The 17,989-nt window shown below is 34.9% G+C and overlaps 1 protein-coding gene across 6 annotated transcripts in view; it reads right to left on the bottom strand.

The window, feature by feature from the left end:
- LOC127178529 (DNA-binding protein SATB1) overlaps positions 1-17,989 on the bottom strand; it is a 64,101-nt gene that overhangs the window by 32,452 nt on the left and 13,660 nt on the right. For 3 of the 6 annotated variants that reach the window (XM_051131461.1, XM_051131455.1, XM_051131456.1), the window contains exons 3-7: positions 17,641-17,817; positions 15,795-15,921; positions 13,331-13,454; positions 5,773-5,884; positions 4,988-5,065 (exon numbers count right to left, since the gene is read on the bottom strand). In XM_051131461.1, the coding sequence (XP_050987418.1) occupies positions 4,988-5,065; positions 5,773-5,884; positions 13,331-13,454; positions 15,795-15,921; positions 17,641-17,817 (618 nt within the window). The remainder of the gene's footprint in view (positions 1-4,987; positions 5,066-5,772; positions 5,885-13,330; positions 13,455-15,794; positions 15,922-17,640; positions 17,818-17,989) is intronic. The other 3 variants (XM_051131457.1, XM_051131459.1, XM_051131458.1) reach the window with 3 other exon arrangements.

Here is a 17,989-nt window from a genome sequence, read left to right as displayed (position 1 = left end):
AGGCTTATTTATTCAGCTTTTATTATGATATATCTAAGTTTCAAAAAATTGACCCTTATGACTGGTTTTGTGGCCCAGGGTCACAATATATAAATACATAAAATGTATACAACATGTATGTACAATAAAAATATAAAGAAAATAAAAATATATGAATATGTCAACTAAAAATGTACAAATAAAGTGGAAAGTGGTGAAATTTCATGTTTCTGGATGCTAATTTCAATATCACAGCATGTAATATGCTACAGAATCTACTCCTTCATTTTAAAAAGTTCAATATTAATATAAATATGAACAAATTAAATTAGTGGCATGTAGCGCAAGCATTTCTCAATTAAGTAAATATTGTTTCAAGCAATTATTTATGTAAACAGTCATTAATAGAGAACACGGTAAGTGCTTTTCTCTTTTTCTTGCCAATATTGTGATGTTGGATTCATATTAACAAGAAAATGACAGCGACAGGTCTAGTGTCTAATGCGCAAAGATGATATTCTGAAAGAAATCAGATTTTTATTCTGCCTGTAGACATTTTAAAGTGACTTTAAGATGAACTGACCATGCTTACATTATTACCTCAAAAAAAAAAAAAAATTACATATTAAACTATTACATATTAATGTTAAAAAAAAACAAAACATTTTTTTATTTGGGTATCAACTTGGTACCAAAAAATACTTTTACCATTACTAACACATAATAAAACTTAGAACGTAATTCAAAAATAAATAAATAAGTGTGTGTGACCCTGGACCACAAAACCAGTCATAAGGGTCAACTTTTTAAATAAATAAACTTTCCACTGATGTATGGTTTGGAATACAACTATTTGAAAAAAAAAAAAAATCAAAATATTTTAATACCAAACACTTTCATGGAACGACCTGAAGTTGTGAAAAAGCAAGAGTTTCAAGCTAAAAAAAACACTAATCAAGCCTGTTCCAGCTTGCCATTACTACAGTAACCCAATGCAACCTCTCTAATATAATGGGGCACAGTGTGTGACCTGTATCTGCATAAATTGGCTGCACCAGAAATTAGTTTATAATGTCCATGGCCAAATCATGTGAGCAATAACAACAAGCCAGTGTGGGTGCTCTGCTAAAGCAGCGAGCGGGATGTCTTCACATGGACCGAGCCAGACAGCCATACACTTGAATCGTCCTTTATGCTCTTAATTCTAAAACAAGGTACACAAGCTGGCTAATATGAAATTTTGGGAACGTCTAAATATAACCGGAACGTGTCGTACTGGAAGCCCAGAGCACGGCCTTTTAAACAGGCCAGATGGAGCGGATTGAGAAATAAGGCAGCTATATGATGCCGTTTGTGGCTATATGTCTTTGATTCTTTTAAATCGATAAGTTTAGTGTGGTGGCTAACAGGCTTGAAAATCTTTAAAAAGTGTTGATGAATCTGTGAATTTAAAAAAAATAACTCTAAGATGTCACTATTCTGTGTGTTTTTTGTCCATTTTACATCTTATTGACAGATGTGGTTACTATGAATATTGAAAAGAGCTGCATGAAGATTTCTTAAAATTTCTCTTTTTGTGTTGCATGGAAACAATAACAGCATACAGGTTTGGAACAACATAAAGGTGAGTAAATATAGCAAAAAATTGCAAACCAATCCTTTAAAGGACTAAAGCGTTATGCTTTCTTGAAACACAGGTAGTCAGTTGAAAGATATTGCTTAAAAAAAAATGAGAAATACAATGCCCATCACCTACTAGCACGCCCGCCGCACTACTCCATCACAATCTTACGGATTTTATGGAGCGCAAAAAAAGCATTATGCCAAATCATCAAAATATAAATATTTCAACAAGAAGATAAAAACCAGATTAAGCGCATGGAAACTCTCCAGAGATACGCACAATAAGCACAAGGACGCAAACATGTGTCTTAACTGACAGCGAGCACAAAGCCGCGGCTGTTCTTTTCAATATCAGCCGAAAGTGAGAGGGAAAGAAAAAAAACAAACAAAAAAAATTGGGTAATAATCAAAGCTCTCCCATAATCCCCCTCATTCCTGTGCTCTGATGTTACGGTATGCCTCTCAGTTGTCTTTTTGGTGTTGAAAACTGCTGGGGGGCACACGCTTTTCCATGCAAATTGAAAAGGTTGGAAGAAAGCGTTCGCAGGCCCCGTTTGCAGCGGCAGCGGCGGCGACACAGACAGAGAACCGGAGTCCCTCCTGTGGAATTCGCCACAAAGCAGGCTGGGATTAGGAGCACAATGGGAGAGAGAATGTGGGCTGAGGGGAGGGAGGTAAAACCCCACGGCACGGCGGGCGCTAGCTCTCCAGCCCGGCTGCGTTTCAATGGGAGCGCTGCTGCGCTAGAGACGGCTCGCCACACTCCGCAAGATCTTGTGAGACTGGCCTCTCGCTGACCAGTGCATTCACGTAGTGTTCCCCGGGAGTTAAACTTATAACCTTGCCATAACTATGCTCAGCTTCACATTCCTGCAGTTTAGACAATAGAGCAATGCCAAGGTCAAGGGTTCAACTCCCAGGGAATGCATGAACTGATTAAACATATAACTTAAATGCAATACAAGTTGCTTTGAAAACAAATCAAGTCAAATTTATTCATGTAGCGCTTTATACAATACAGGCTGTTTCAAAACAGCATCACAGTAATAGAGGAAAATAACAGCCTTACAAAAGGATAGTTCACCCAAAAAAAAAAAAAATCATCATTTACTCACCCTCATATTGTTACAAACATGTATGGTTTTATTTTTTCCTCGAGAACAAAAAATTATATTTGGTAACCAAACAGTTGCTGGTAGTCATTGACTCTTGCATAGTTTTGCATAGTAGAAAAAAAAGTATAGAAGTCAATGGCTACCAGCAACTATTTGGCAACTACAAAAGAAGATATTTTGAAGAATGTTGATAGCCAAACTGACGGTAGCCATTGACTTCTATATAAGTAAAAAACTAATACATGTTCGGAACAACTTAAGAGTGAGTAAACAATGGCAATTTTCATTTTTTTGGTTAAACTATGTCTTTAAATGTTGCAAAGTTCTTTAAATTCAGCTGTAAAGCAGATCTAAAAAGACAATATTGTCATTATTCAGATCAGTTTAGTTCAAGACGACAGCTAGACTGAAAGCATCTGCCAAATGCATATATGTGACGCTGGACCACAAAACCAGTCATAAGGGTAGATTTTTTGAAACAGAGACTTTTTTGACCCATACAATGTTTTGTTGCCTATTGCTACAAATATACCCATGCTACTTATGACTGGTTTTGTGGTCCAGGGTGACATATATACATTCCCCGTGACATTCCAGCTACAAGCTCTGCCTATAATAATCTCATTGTTCTGACTGGCTGTGATTTTTGTGTGGACAGATATATTTCTCATAACTAGAATCTTGCTTGATTAGGACAAAATGTCAAAATTAAACCAAAAACAAAAAGGAATTTTTCAAAATAAAAGCTGGAGGCAACTGCCGATTTGCAAAATAAGTATATATGATGCAAGTATATAAGTATATACACCTGGATACATAAAGTACACTACTTTAAAGAGGTATATGCTATATAACAAATCTCAAGTGTTTGATTGTCTTTATCATCACAAAATATAAACTATTATTGCCCAGCGTTATATAAAAGGTTGGATATATACTTTACTTTACACTAACTTTACCTGCAAACAAACAATACACACGTAAAACAATATATATTATATAGCAAATCTCAACTGTATGATTGCTTGTTTCCTTGCAAAATGTAAACTATATTATTGTCTCTAATCTGCTAAAGTGACTATAAAGTCTGAAAATATTAAGATATAAACATTAAAGGAGAAGTTCACTTCTAGGACAAAAAAATGCAGATAATGTACTCACCCCTTTGTTATTCAAGATGTTCATGTCTTTCTTTCTTCAGTCGTAAAGAAATTATGTTTTTTGAGGAAAACATTTCAGGATTTCTCTCCATATAATGGACCTCAATCAAGTTTGAACTTCCAAAATGCAGTTTAAATGCAGCTTCAAAGGGCTCCAAATGATCCTAGCCAAGGAAGAAGGGTCTTATCTAGCAAAACGATTGGTTATTTTCTAAAAAAAATTGACAATTTATATACTTTTAAACCTCAAATGCTCATCTTGTCAAGCTCTGTGTGAACTCTGTGTATTCTGGTCCTAAACTCTCATCTCATTTTCTCCTCCAACTTTAAAATCCTGCATCGCTGCAGAAGTACTAACCCAGTGTTTACAAAGTGAACGTGCAAAGAAGATCAAACACCCTTTACAAAAAAAAAGGTAAATGCGAGATGGGACGACTTTGAAGTTGGAGAAGAAAATGAGATGCAAGTTTTTCAACCTACCCTAACTGTCTTGAACCAGAATACACAGAGTTCACACAGAGCTAGACAAGACAAGCATTTGAGGTTAAAAAGTATATACATTGTAATTTTAGCTTCGCTAGATAAGATCCTTATTCCTCAGCTGGGTTCATTTAGAGCCCTTTGAAGCTGCATGTAAACTGTATTTTGGACGCTCAAACTCGCGGGCACCATTGAAGTCCACTATATGGAGATAATTTCTGAAATGTTTTCCTCAAAAAACATAATTTCTTTACAAGTGAAGAAAGAAAGGCATGAACATCTTGAATGACAACGGGGGGGCGTACATTATCTGTAAATTTTCGTTTTGAAAGTGAACTTCTCCTTAAACATGACTTCCTGTAAAGCCGCTTTGAACAATGTGTATTGTAAAAAGCGCTATACAAAATAATAATTGGTTTTGATTAGGCAAAAGACTGGTTGTATATTGAATTTGTTTATGTGTATGCTTTTATCATTGCAGACTGCGTCATCTGACGCTAATCGTCCCGCTCACGCGGCTCTCGGCCTGCCGCGAGTTGTTATCGCAAAGTTACGGCATCGCCGCCATCGGAGTGCGAGCACATGCGCTCATGAATAACAAGGTGGGTTGCGGTGCATCACGTGACCTACCTAACGTGGTGGCACGTGGACTGTCATGGAGGACACACGTCCCCAGGTAGCCCTCCAGCTGGGAGGGCTGGCGCACGACTGCGCAGACGAACACACAAACACGCAACACACGCATTCACAGGTGTGGAGAGAGAAAGAGAGAGTGTTAGTGGGGGTAAAAGTGAACGTGTGAACAGGAAACAAGAGGCAGATGTCAAGAGCTGCAGTATAACAACCTGACTGACTGACAGGTGCGTGTTTGAACACTTGAAAAGCTAAAAATCACAGTTCTGTTGATTATTATTTGCAAGGCAAAGATGGAATTGAATTTAAAAAAGGCCTTTTGTCTTAAACAGAGATCTATATTTGACAGGTTTTGTTAGATTTTAACAGAATCTAAAGAGCAAACAAACAAGGCACATTAAAAATAGGTATACAAGGAAAAGACTGGATAGACAAATAGACAGGCAGATAGACAAATAGTCAATAGACAGACAGATGGACAGATAGATGAATAGTCAAACAGTCAGTGAAGCAGACAGAGAGATAGACAAATAGTCAATAGACAGACTGCTAAATATATATAGACAGATAGATAGATAGGCAGATATAGACAGATAGACAGACAGGCAGTCAGATAGACAGAGGGAGCTACAGACAGATAGATAGGCAGATAGTCAAATAAACAGACAGATGGAGAGACAGACAGATCGATAGACAGATAAATAGTCAACAGACAGACAGATCGCTTTTTTTTTTTAGACAGAATTTGATTTTTACAAATTTTCATTAAGCATTCTGCTTACCTATCATGTCTTTTGTCTTCTTGAAATGTTTATACCAGCGTCCGAATTCTTGACACTTCGCCGCAGACACATTTGCATAGTAAGTGCTGTTAACAATTGAAGAAATCATACTCTGCAAGACAAAATTTGATGTGTCGTTTAAAATGTATGTTGACTCACAGTACAATAACAATGTCTGTCAAAACTCCTGTACTACGCACAATTTAGCATTATGTATATAGTTCACTGTCATATCTTGATCCAAAAACGTATGTAATGTGATTCATGCAATTTTTTTGATATAATATAAACTAAAAGAATACATGTCCCTTTAACAAATGCCACAGAGTATGAACGCGGATGCATACAGGAGGCTCTGTTAGGCAGACAGCAAAGCAGATGATGCTTTGGGGATTTCTGCCCTATATGAATGCAACTCATATTCGCAATCTGTTTTCACAGCCGGAGTTGCATGTTGAGACCACACAACGAGTTCACGTCTCCTCGCTGCCCTAACAGCACGTTTCCTATTCATCTCCTCTGCTTTTTTCTTCTTCTATTTTAATACATTCCGCTGCAAAAAAAAAAGAAAAAAAAAAAGCTGAGATTCTTTTTCATTAAACCCAACACTTAACACCTTAATAGCCCTGGGCTACATAGCGCAGAAATTGTTTTGATTGTTATAAATATTCAAAAGATGAAACCATCTGTTTTTAAATTACAGGTACGGCAGCTTTATCATTTTTATAACATGAGCACTTGGGGACTCGGAGGTGGGGAGGAGGAGGGGGCTTTTCGGCTTGCAATAGAGTTTGAGTTTATGGATAACTTCAACATTCCCGTTTCCAAATGCTCCAACGCATCTTGAAGACCTAGAGATGGGCTCTCAAAACGAAGGCTCTTCAGCTGCAGTTATGCGTCGCTTATCAAGAACCGTTTTCCCTCTGAAGGGTTCTTGATGTGAATATAAGGTTCTTTGGAGATTTGTTTTTGGTGTTAGATTACAGGTTGGTGTAAGACAACATCATGACATCATATATATGGACTTTAAAAGGCCCTTCTATTACATCACATGGAACATGGCTCTTTTATTGACATAATATGAAAATGTAAAGTGTTAATCAATGATATAATACATGATGTTTTAAAAAAGCTATCATTTGACATCATATGGAATTTTAAATAGCTTTTCCATGACATCATGAAATTTTAAAATGTTCTCTATGACATCACATGTGGTTTAAAAAACATCATACGGAACTTAAAAACATTGCTTATGACATAATATGGCTCTTTTGTATCATATGGATATTAAAACAATTCTCTTATGGAATAATATGTAAATTTGAATTATTCTCTTAAGATTTCATATGAAGTTTTTTTTTCCAAAATAAATCTATGACAACGTGGAATTTAAAAAAGCCTCTATGACATTATATGGAACATATATAAATTCTGACCCTGGACCACAAAATTAGTCATAAGTAGCATGGCTATATTTGTAGTAATAGCCAACAATACACTGCATGGCTCAAAATGATCAATTTTTCTTTTAAGCAAAAAATCATTAGGATATTAAGTAAACATCATGTTCCATGAAGATACTTTGTAAATTTCCTACCATAAATATATAGAAACTTAATATATAATTAATAATATGCATTGCCAAGAACTTCATTTGGCAAATTTAAAGGCGATAATCTCAATATTTTGATTTTTATGCACCCTCAGATTTCAGATTATCATTTGAAAGCTTATTTATTCAGTGTTAATCAGATGTATATATCTCAATTTCAAAAAAATTGATCCTTGTGGCTTTAATAAATATTAAAATGTTTTCTGACAGCTTGGAATGGACAGCTTGTAGTTGAACTTAGAATGGGATGGAATTTTAAATTGTTTTCTTTTTCATATGGAATTGTTTGCTTCATAAGGAAATTTAAAATGTTCTCCTGTGACAGCAGTTGGAATGGATTGTTTTTTTTTTTAATTGTTCTTCCATCATATGATATGGAACTTCATGTTCTTGTATGACATCACATAGAACTTAAAAATTCTCTATGACATCATATGGAATGGAACTGTAAACTTGTCCTTCTATGACATCATATGGAACTTTGAAATGTTCTTAAATGACATGGAAATTTAAAATTGTTCTCATGACATCATATGGAACAGAGCCTTTTTGATGTCAAAGGGGAACTACGGTACTGTTTGAAATTTTAAAAGCTTCTCCAACAGTATCAGGCTGAAAAACTCTTTTGGACGTCTCCAAAAACAGGTGCACAGTTAGCAGGACCAGCCAGATGAGGGTTAACCACTCACCAAAGTACACATCTCTGTATACGCTGGAGAAGGACTATTAACCTTTACTGCCAAAGCTTGTGCTGCCGTCGAAATGAAAAGTGTATAACGGTATCCAAGACGAGCAGGAGACCCTCTCCAAAAGCAAGGGCGGAATATGAAAGCACAGTGCCATGCTGATAGGAGGCCAGGTTCAAACCTCACATCTGAAGGCCAACTGGCGTTTTAAAATGTCACGGCTTCTTTTATCGCTGATCTGAAACAACAGTCAGGATGGAAGGGAGCTTACAAACAAAACCATCAACTAACAATAGAAGAGAAACGAAATTACCAAGATTCCATGAGTCATCGAAGATCTGTTTGAGATCTGAATGCTCATATTGGGTACAGTTGACACAGATGTTGCGCAAAGCTCCGTTCATTAATCACTCGCCTCAAACTCCCGAGACCCATCCGCCACGCGGATAAACACCTCAGCGTAGCCAACGCCAGGAGCCATCAACAGGTAATGGGACAAGCCTCTTTAAAAGATAACCATCGCGAGGCTTATCGGTGCGCCCAGGAAGTCTGTCACGCCGTTATCGACCTAAACCATCTATTTGGCTTTCCGTCACGGGAGAGTCTCATAAAAACGCTCCGTATCTAGCCAGGCGCTCACTGTTTGTACTTCCTTCTTACGTGCCATCTTTTAGTCTCTCTGTGGAGAGGCTGCTCGCATTGTGTTGGAGAGGTGGGTTAATTCCCCCTCCTTTTCATTTTTTTTCTTTAAAAACGTCTTAATTACAGCTTCTTTTTCGTCCATTGCAGGAGAAAGGGGGGAAAGCCCATGTCAAACCCGAGCAAAGATGGCATTTGACGGCTATTTGCTGCTATGCAACTACACAGCTGCTCTTTCAGGGCCACGGGGTGGGTGGGGAGCTCTATTGTTGCGGTCGTCTGAGGGGACACAGGGGTTAAGTTTGATCACAGGGAAACATACGTGCGCTGAAAGACGGCTGATGAGCGGGAGGGGCCCCGCGAGCAAACCTGGACGAGCAATTTACTTTTCTCCTTTCTTTAGCTTTGCACGAAAATCGGTTTGACGGCAGGCGAATTGTATTCTACTGAAAACAATATCCATGGGCTTTTATTTTTTTTTGAACCAGGTCACCTTTAGGCAAAAAACACAATGAATTAGGAATGGGTCAACTAGTCAATTATTAAGGTCAACTAGTGGGTTTATTCAAATATTCATTTTAGTTTGTTTTTTTTTTTAAAAGGAAACACTTAGGAGTGAAATGTGCAAATGTGCATAGGGGCACTTTTGAAGTAGCTCAATTTAACCCTGCATCCACTAAAGAAAAAATAATATTTACTATAAAATGTATTTTTATTTAATTTCATTTTATTTAAGCATATACACTTTTTAGGTTACTCAATTTTAGCCCTGCTGCTGCTAAATAAAATTAAAATAGATGTTTCATTTGTATAGCTAGACACTTAAGAAGGTATGAGTTTTATTTAAAAAGAAATTAATTCATTCATTCATTCATGCATTTTTTTAAAAAACAGTATGGCATGTTGACTTCGAGAGAAAGTTGATAAATACAACTGTGCAACCACAAAAAAAACAAAAAAACAAAAACAAAAATGTCAACATGCATATCAATATCAATGCAAATATCAATATCAAATAGAAATATTATAATATATATATATATATATATATATATATATATATCATATATGAATATCAGTGTCAATATTATAAAATTAAAAACTGTTTAATTGTAAGTTTTATTTATTTATTTTTATTGTGTTTAATTTTTGTATTACAACACTTAAGGGATTAATTTAGCAACTTTAAAAAAAATTTGTGATGACTTTCAGATGTTGCTAAATTCATCCCCTTTAAAGCATCACATTTAAAATAAAATGGCATTTTTATATTTTTTATATCAATATCAGTACTGATAAATATCAATAATATTATTATAAAATTGAAATGCTTAATTGAACAGTGCCTTTCTAAAGCTCACGTTTTTCAGTAATAATACAATAATAACTTGAAAATGTATAGTCATGGAAAAGCACATACATGCATGAACAACATTAATGCATTTGGCCGTTTAGTCACATTTTTTGTCCATTAGGCATTTTTAGGCTTCTAGTGTAAAAGTGTTGTGTTAAAGTTAAATAAAAACTACCTCAACTTTGAAAAACACATCAAGATGCCTGATTCGGTTGAACTCTGTTTAACTTGCTAGTTTTACTAAGAAAAACGTCTTGTTGGTCTATGACGGTCCATCTAATCAGCTGAATTACATAAGGCTTTCTTTAAGAATGACCAGCCAAGTAGTCAAACGCAAAGTTCATCAACTACAGTAGCATATAAACCTAAACATGCAACATAGCTTTGGAAAGCTTTCCATTGTGGCCTACTTCTCATTCTGATTGTCAATTCATTAACCTTTTCAAGAGCAACCGTTCGGAGTATCAAGACCACGCTAATCCTATAAAAGTTGGCGTTCGTTCTTACATCGGCCTGATCTTTCTAACTCTTCCTGTTCAACAGCAAGACTGTTCACCTACCTAAAAAGGTCACTTCTACTAGGTTCCCCATCAAAGACGGCCCTAACACGCCTCTGAGAGGTAGACGAGGCATCCTGTTCAAAACCGAGAAGTAACGACTAAAATTAGCGAAAGACACTCCTCCTTCACGCCAGTGAGAGAAATCAGAAACAACAAAAGCAGAAAACTCCCCCTTCCCCCGAAAATTGCAGCACACGCGTGCGGGCCGCCCAGCCTACAGCATGCGAGCTGTGAGCGGACTCTAATTCAGTGTAAGTACCGGGCCGCTGCTCAGTGGGAATAGCTCACATATGGACTGTAAACAGAGTGATTAGAGAGATGTGGAGCGGCCCAGCCCCTGCGCTGCCTGAACAGCACCCTGGGACTCTTTACATCACCACACACGCACACACCTGCAGGTAAAGAACGGGCTTCCCTGAGATGAAATAGACTGCGACTGCGCCAACACACAAGCTCAAACGCTCTCCTTTCCTTATGCACTTAAACGCCAACTCCGCTTACTTACAACACATCGTGGTTTTAAAGGTGAATCTCATGGAAACATGTCCATATTTCACTGCAAAATCAAGAGGGATAAATTGTTAAAAAGAAGTTATAAAAGAAAGGACCGTTCAAATTTTTTGCATTATATTCAGTACAATTAAGCAGATTTCCCACCTCTAATTCTCATTACTGTAGTAGTCTGAATGTTTTATGTTTAACTTTTTTACTTATTATTCTCAAAGGTGATTCTGGTGAGATTTTCATTACGGTAATACAATAATTTTTTATTATATAACACTTTCAAAATCACCATGAATTAAAAAGCACAGTGTAAAGACTGAAAACTAATATTATCATGCTGTATAAATACTTTATACTTTAGTTTTAAAATGAATAGTAAATTCACATTAAAATTAGGCCTATTTTTAGGACTAGTTAAAAAAAAAACAAATTGCATTATTTTTCCCCTCAAATTCTCATTACTATAATAATTTGGGTCTCTTACATCATTTTTTTTTGGCTATTCTGAAAGGTGAGACTTTCATTATGGTAATACAGTATTGAACACTTTTTTTTTTTTTTTTTTTTTTTTTTATCAGAATGAATTAAAAATAATATATAGTATAAGGACTCCAAAAAATACTTTCATGCTGTATAAATATTTTTTTTAAGATTTTATATTAAAAGAATAATAGAATAAAAAAAAAACAAACATTCAATTTACTTAAAAGTTAAGCTTAATTCTAGGACTGATAATTTTATTTATTTACTTATTTTATTTTTTTGTATTATTTTTAATACAATTAAGCAGATTTCCTACCTCAAATTCTCATTACTGTAATAGTGTGGATGTTTTATGTTTCACTTTTTTCTGAGATTATTCTCAAAGGTCATTCTGGTGAGATTTTCATTACGGTAATACAATCATTTTTTATTATATAACACTTTTTAAATCACCATGAATTAAATTGCACAGTGTAAAGACTAAAAAACTAATATTATCATGCTGTATAAGTACTTTATTAAAATAGAATGTTTTAAAATAAATAGTAAATTCACATTAAAAATTAAGCCTATTCTCAGGACCAGTAAACAAATAAAAATGCATTACTTTTCCCCTCAAAGTCTCATTACTGTAATGATTTGGGTCTCTTACATCATTTTTTCCTGATCATTCTGAAATGTGAGACTTTCACTATGGTGATAAAGTATTTTTTACATCAGAATGTATAAAAAATTCAGTATAAGGTCTCCAAAATAATACTATCATGCAGTATAAATACTTTTTAAAGATTTTATATAAAAGGAACATTAGAATAAAAAAAAAAAAAGTAAATAAAAAATTCAATTCATTAAAAAATTAAGCTTACTTCTAGGACTGATATATATATATATATATATATATATATATATATATATATATATATATATAAAATTTTCAATATAATTAAGCAGATTTCCTACCTCAAATTCTTATTACTGTAACAATTCTCAAAGGTGAATCTGATATTTTTATAGAACTTTTTAGTTTTAAAATAAATAGCGAATTCACATTAAAAATTAAGCATATTTTAAGGACTATTTTCTTTCATTATTATCCCCCTTAACTTCTCAGTACAGTATTTTTTTCCTAATTATTCTGAAAGGTGATGAGATTTTCATTATGGTAATGCAGTATTTTTTTAATAAGCATAAATTAAATTAAAAGACTCCAAAATCACACTACTACGTTTTTAAATATCACACTAAAATCGAACATTTTAGTTCTAAAATAAATATTTTAATATTTATAATAAATAAATCTACATTTTTTTTTACGATAATGGGAACATGAGCTACAATTGTCATTAAAATATTTTTTAAAAAAAACAATGCAACTAATTTTCTACAACCAAAATACATTTCTTTCTTTCCACAGATTTTAAGGTTAAAACACGACACGTTGACAGGTTTCGTGAGATTCACCCATAACAGTTCACAGCTTGTAATGCATTATCAAGATCATTGTGGTTCGCCCATTGTTTACCCAACAATACTCGCATTCACAACGGCTAGCACTGCTGCAACAGCATCAAAATAAAGTGCATTAATCTACGGCGATGACAATGGCTATTGATTTGGATTTCTATGGCAATTCTGTCCATTTCCACTCTATCAAACTCTGGGCATTTGAAAAGGGACACTTGCAATCTTGGCAACTAGACGTGGAAGGCTCCAGCACCTGTGATAAGGGACATTCTTTTGCCAGAGAGCTCTGGTTCATGTCTTTGAGTAACTCCTTGAGCGCATTTCTTACTGTAGAGTGGGTCCACTGCTCTGGAGGAAGGTCTTCCAGTTTAGGACAACTGCAGGAAAGGATAGAACAAGAGAGAGAGAGAGAGAGATGGAAAAGGGAAACAAAAGAGAGAGAGGACGGTGAGCATTGGGCTTTGCTTTCCTGCTGCAAGCGTCCCTCTAAGACAGACAGATTTCATTTGGCGCATGAAGCAGATGCATCTGGAGTCTCTCTCCTCTCTCTCTCTCTCTCCTGATTGTTCTGATTAGTTAATTACTTTATACAACACATCTGCTGTATTGATGCATGAATTATACATCAGCTGCATGTGGCGACTATTATTTCACGTTACTTCTACCTTCCTGCCTTGATGTGCTTGCTAAAACAATTTAAGGTGTTTCCATCTAGATTTCAACGCTAGATGCATTAAAAAAGACCAGCATTCACTATCACCTAAATACTGTATTCAAAAGAAAAATCTAGTATTTAGAACATTTATGCATGTGTATTCGGGAAAAAAAATGCCCCATCAAATCAACGGAGAAAACACAGCTGCATTCAGGGTGTCATTAATGAATGCTTGTTCAATAGGACGCAATAAACGGCAAGCTGCCAAAAAAATATCGCAACACTCCATGCAAAAAAAAACAAAAAACATTCAGAGATGTTCGACACCAGCGTGCGATGAAAATTAAGGCTGAGGGGCTTCATTTCTACGCCACTAGTGTGACAAAAAGGAACTGCAAAAACAATGACTGTTTTCAAACAGTCTGCAATCGAACAGACTAACGGATTTGACTTAACTAATAAAATAAGCGACTATTGGTTTGTCTGACCAATGGCAGACAGGGAAACCTGTTCGGTAACACTCATGGAATACCAAACGATTGCATAAAAATTATATATATATATATATATATATATATATATATATATATATATATGATTATTATTATTATTGCTTTGAGTATGCATGTACATCGGTTTAAACTGAAAATATACTAAAAATATGAATATATATATATATATAAATATATTAGTGCTGGGCTATGATTAATTGTGATTAATCGCATCCAAAATAAATGTTTTTGTACATAATATATGTGTGTACAGTGTATATTTATTATGCACATATAAATATATACATGCATGCATCTATTTAAGAAAAATATGTTATGTTTATATATTAAATATATTTATATATAATATAAATTATATGAATATAAATATATACATAATAAATATACACAGTACACACTAGGGCGTCAAACGATTAATTGCGACTTTTATTTTTCGCATGCAAAATAAAAGTTTGTGTTTACCTAAAATATGTGTATGTACTGTGAATACAAATGTGTATATATAAATACACACACATTAAAAAAATGTATATATATTTTGCCTAATATATGTGTGTGTACTGTGTGTAATTATGTATATATAAATACACACAAATTAATGTATATATTAAAGAGAAATATGTTGTTTATGTACAAATTATTTTTATTTAACTATAATATAAATTCTATAAAAATTCTAGTAAATACATATACTTGAAGATATTTATTAAACATGTACATGAATGTGCTTGTATTTATATATACACATCATAATTACACACAGTATACACACATATATTAGGCAAACTCAAACTATTTTGCATGCGATTAATCATTTGCCTGCCCTAATATATTTATGCATCTGCGTGCATTTATTTATATATAATTAATACACAGTACACACACACATATTAGGTAAGCACAAACTTTTATTTTGCATGCAATTAATCGTGATTAATCATTTGACAGCCCTACAAACACATATATTATATAAACAAAAATTTTATTTTGGATGCGATTAATCGTTGCCCAGCACTAAAATATGTGCATAAGAAAAACAGGAAATATTGCAAAATAAATGTCGTTTCATCTATGCACAATAAAAAGCTTTAAAAAGCATTATTGTATGATTCATACTTCAATGTAAATTGATGGCTTTTTATGCTATGCTGACGCTGCAAGTAAAAATTATATACTTAGTCTTGAATTTCTGTTACAGAAAAGGCTTCCCGGATTAATAATTAAATATTGATGGTTTCATAGTTCTTTAAAACACTGGAGTAATTGGATGAGCGGTAGTACTGCTGTAATGTGCAATTAACACGTCTGTGTTTGCACATAGACACACGCACACACAAAAAGAAAAGGAGCGATTGGATCCGGCACACCTTAAAGTGTGAGGCAGCCACATTGCCTCTGGAGACGAGACAGACAGATGTACATGGATGTCTACTGAAAAAGGAAGAGGTGTGTCTGCGTGTGCCCACAGCAGTGGCTTGTGGGAAAAACTGCACTGTATGTGGCGGCATTGCTGCGTTGTGTTGTGGGTACAGCACATGGGAAACACTGACCTGTGTAGCTGGATTTTCAGCGTGACCACATGGTACACATCCTGTAACATGTCTGCCACTGTGGCGTCAGGTGCATCCGTCACGTAGGAAAGAGGCACGGGGTTCCACTTGCCCACCTGAATCAGACCTGTGGTGAAGCGACACGATTTACCACAGACAGACAATCACATGACAGCATTTCCTATTAGTTTTTTACAAAACAATTACGTGGAACTTTGATATGTTGTATTCGATAACCATATTCATGCATGATGCTTGCAGATACTACTTGGTACAGTAACATACTTCAAAATACTATGGTGGTAACCAAACCTAGTGAACTGCCTACATAGGCAGGATTTACAGCAATCTCCTTATGCAGACAGCAACACATGCATCTTTTGCAGACAACACAATCCCATAATGCATTTTGACAGGGTTAATTAAAAAATGTATCCAAGATGGCAGGCAAAATGAGAGAAATGTTGGTTATAAATACACATTTAATGGCGAAACCTAATTAAGATCGACAATTTGAACCAATATTTGTCTATGCTTATTTTTTTATATAAAATATGTAATTGTACATGTAATTTATTTCTGCGAAAAAGCTACATTTAAAGTTTTCAGTGTCACATAAAACCTTCAGAAATCATTCTAAGTGCTTATATGCAGCTCAAGAAACACTGTAATTATAATCAATGTTGAAAACAGTTGTCATATTTTTGTATAAACTGATACTTTTTAATCAGAAGGTTCTAAAGACCAGAATTTATTTGAACTAGAAATCATTTGTAACATTATAAATGTCTTCACTGTCGCTTTTTATCATTAAACTGAGCATTTGATCATGTTTGTCCACTCTTTTAACAAATATCATTAAAACAAACTTTTAAAAACAGAATATATTTGAAACAGAAATCTTTTGTAGCATTATAAACGCATTTACTGTCACTTTTGATCTATATAAATGTAATAAATGTATTAAAATGTACTATAGCATTAAATTGATTATTTGAACATTTTTCCACTTAGGTTTAATGACTGCAACTTAAGTGATATCTTTTAAATACTACCTTATGTTATTAAAACTTCCGACATTTGATTTTCTTTATTTTGAAAATTGCATTAAAGCTGATATTTTTTTATTGATCAAATTGTAGACATTTTTTGCTTATTTTTAAATCAATTTAATGCATCCTTGCTGACTAAAGGTATTCATTTCCTAACATTTGAGCAGTAGTGATTTATGACTATCACATTGTTAACTTAACCACACATTATAATGCCAAATTCTTTTGTGAATAACTTTGGGAACATAGCCATGGCCTTTCTAAAGTTTCTCTCTATGGTAATACCATGGTATTTTTTAAACAGAGATGCAAAAAGGCCAAGAAAAAAACCAAGATCCAGAAGATCCAAAGAAAAAAGAAATTATGATGGACAGCCTGCAATAAATTACAGGCTGAAGGCTACGGCTCTTAAAATAGCCCCCAACTCCATAAAGCGAGCAATTAGAAACCGCAGGCCCACCTCCACACTCGTTCCCATTGAGAAAAGTGTGATTACAGAGAGCAGGAGGCGCACCTGTGTGTTCCTGCCTCTACCCACAACCCCCCTGACCTCAGCATCGGGTCAGCTCGAGCAGAAGCATGCGTTTGCTACCAGAACATAGCCAACAAATCACTCCAAAAATATCTCTGTTTAGCCTCCAAAAATATCCAAGCATCTGCCCGGCGTTTTATGACTCATGATTCTGATCTAACGGCAAAATAAAAAAAAAACACATGCACATTCTGGAGAAATAGGTATAGTCGTGCACCGTGTGTCTGCACGGCATGTTTACGATGGTATAAACGCGTCGTACCTTTAGCCTGTGCGGCCGAACTGTGCGAGTAGCCCAGCGAGAGCAAGGCCATCTCGATTAGCTGGTTGAAGAGCATGTCCTTCCTGACCAGAACGAACTCAGCATGTTCCTCTTTGCTGTCAAACTCGATGGGGCTCTCGTAGTGCTCCACCACACAAAACACTGGCAGCATGTTACCTAGCAGAAACAAGAGAGCAAGCTTTTTTACGCCATTGCATAGAGAGCATGCAACACAACAGGGAGATGCTAAAATGTCAGATTTTGAACAACAGTATTGTTTTTGTTGCATATTCGGCCAAAAATGCAAATGCAAAGTATATTTAGATGAAAAATAAAGTTGCTTTTAATG

Source organism: Labeo rohita, chromosome 16 (genome assembly GCF_022985175.1).
Source record: "Labeo rohita strain BAU-BD-2019 chromosome 16, IGBB_LRoh.1.0, whole genome shotgun sequence".
NCBI lineage: Eukaryota > Metazoa > Chordata > Actinopteri > Cypriniformes > Cyprinidae > Labeo > Labeo rohita.
The sequence above is the reverse complement of the archived record's forward strand: the minus strand, read 5'-3'. Positions and strand labels throughout refer to the sequence as shown.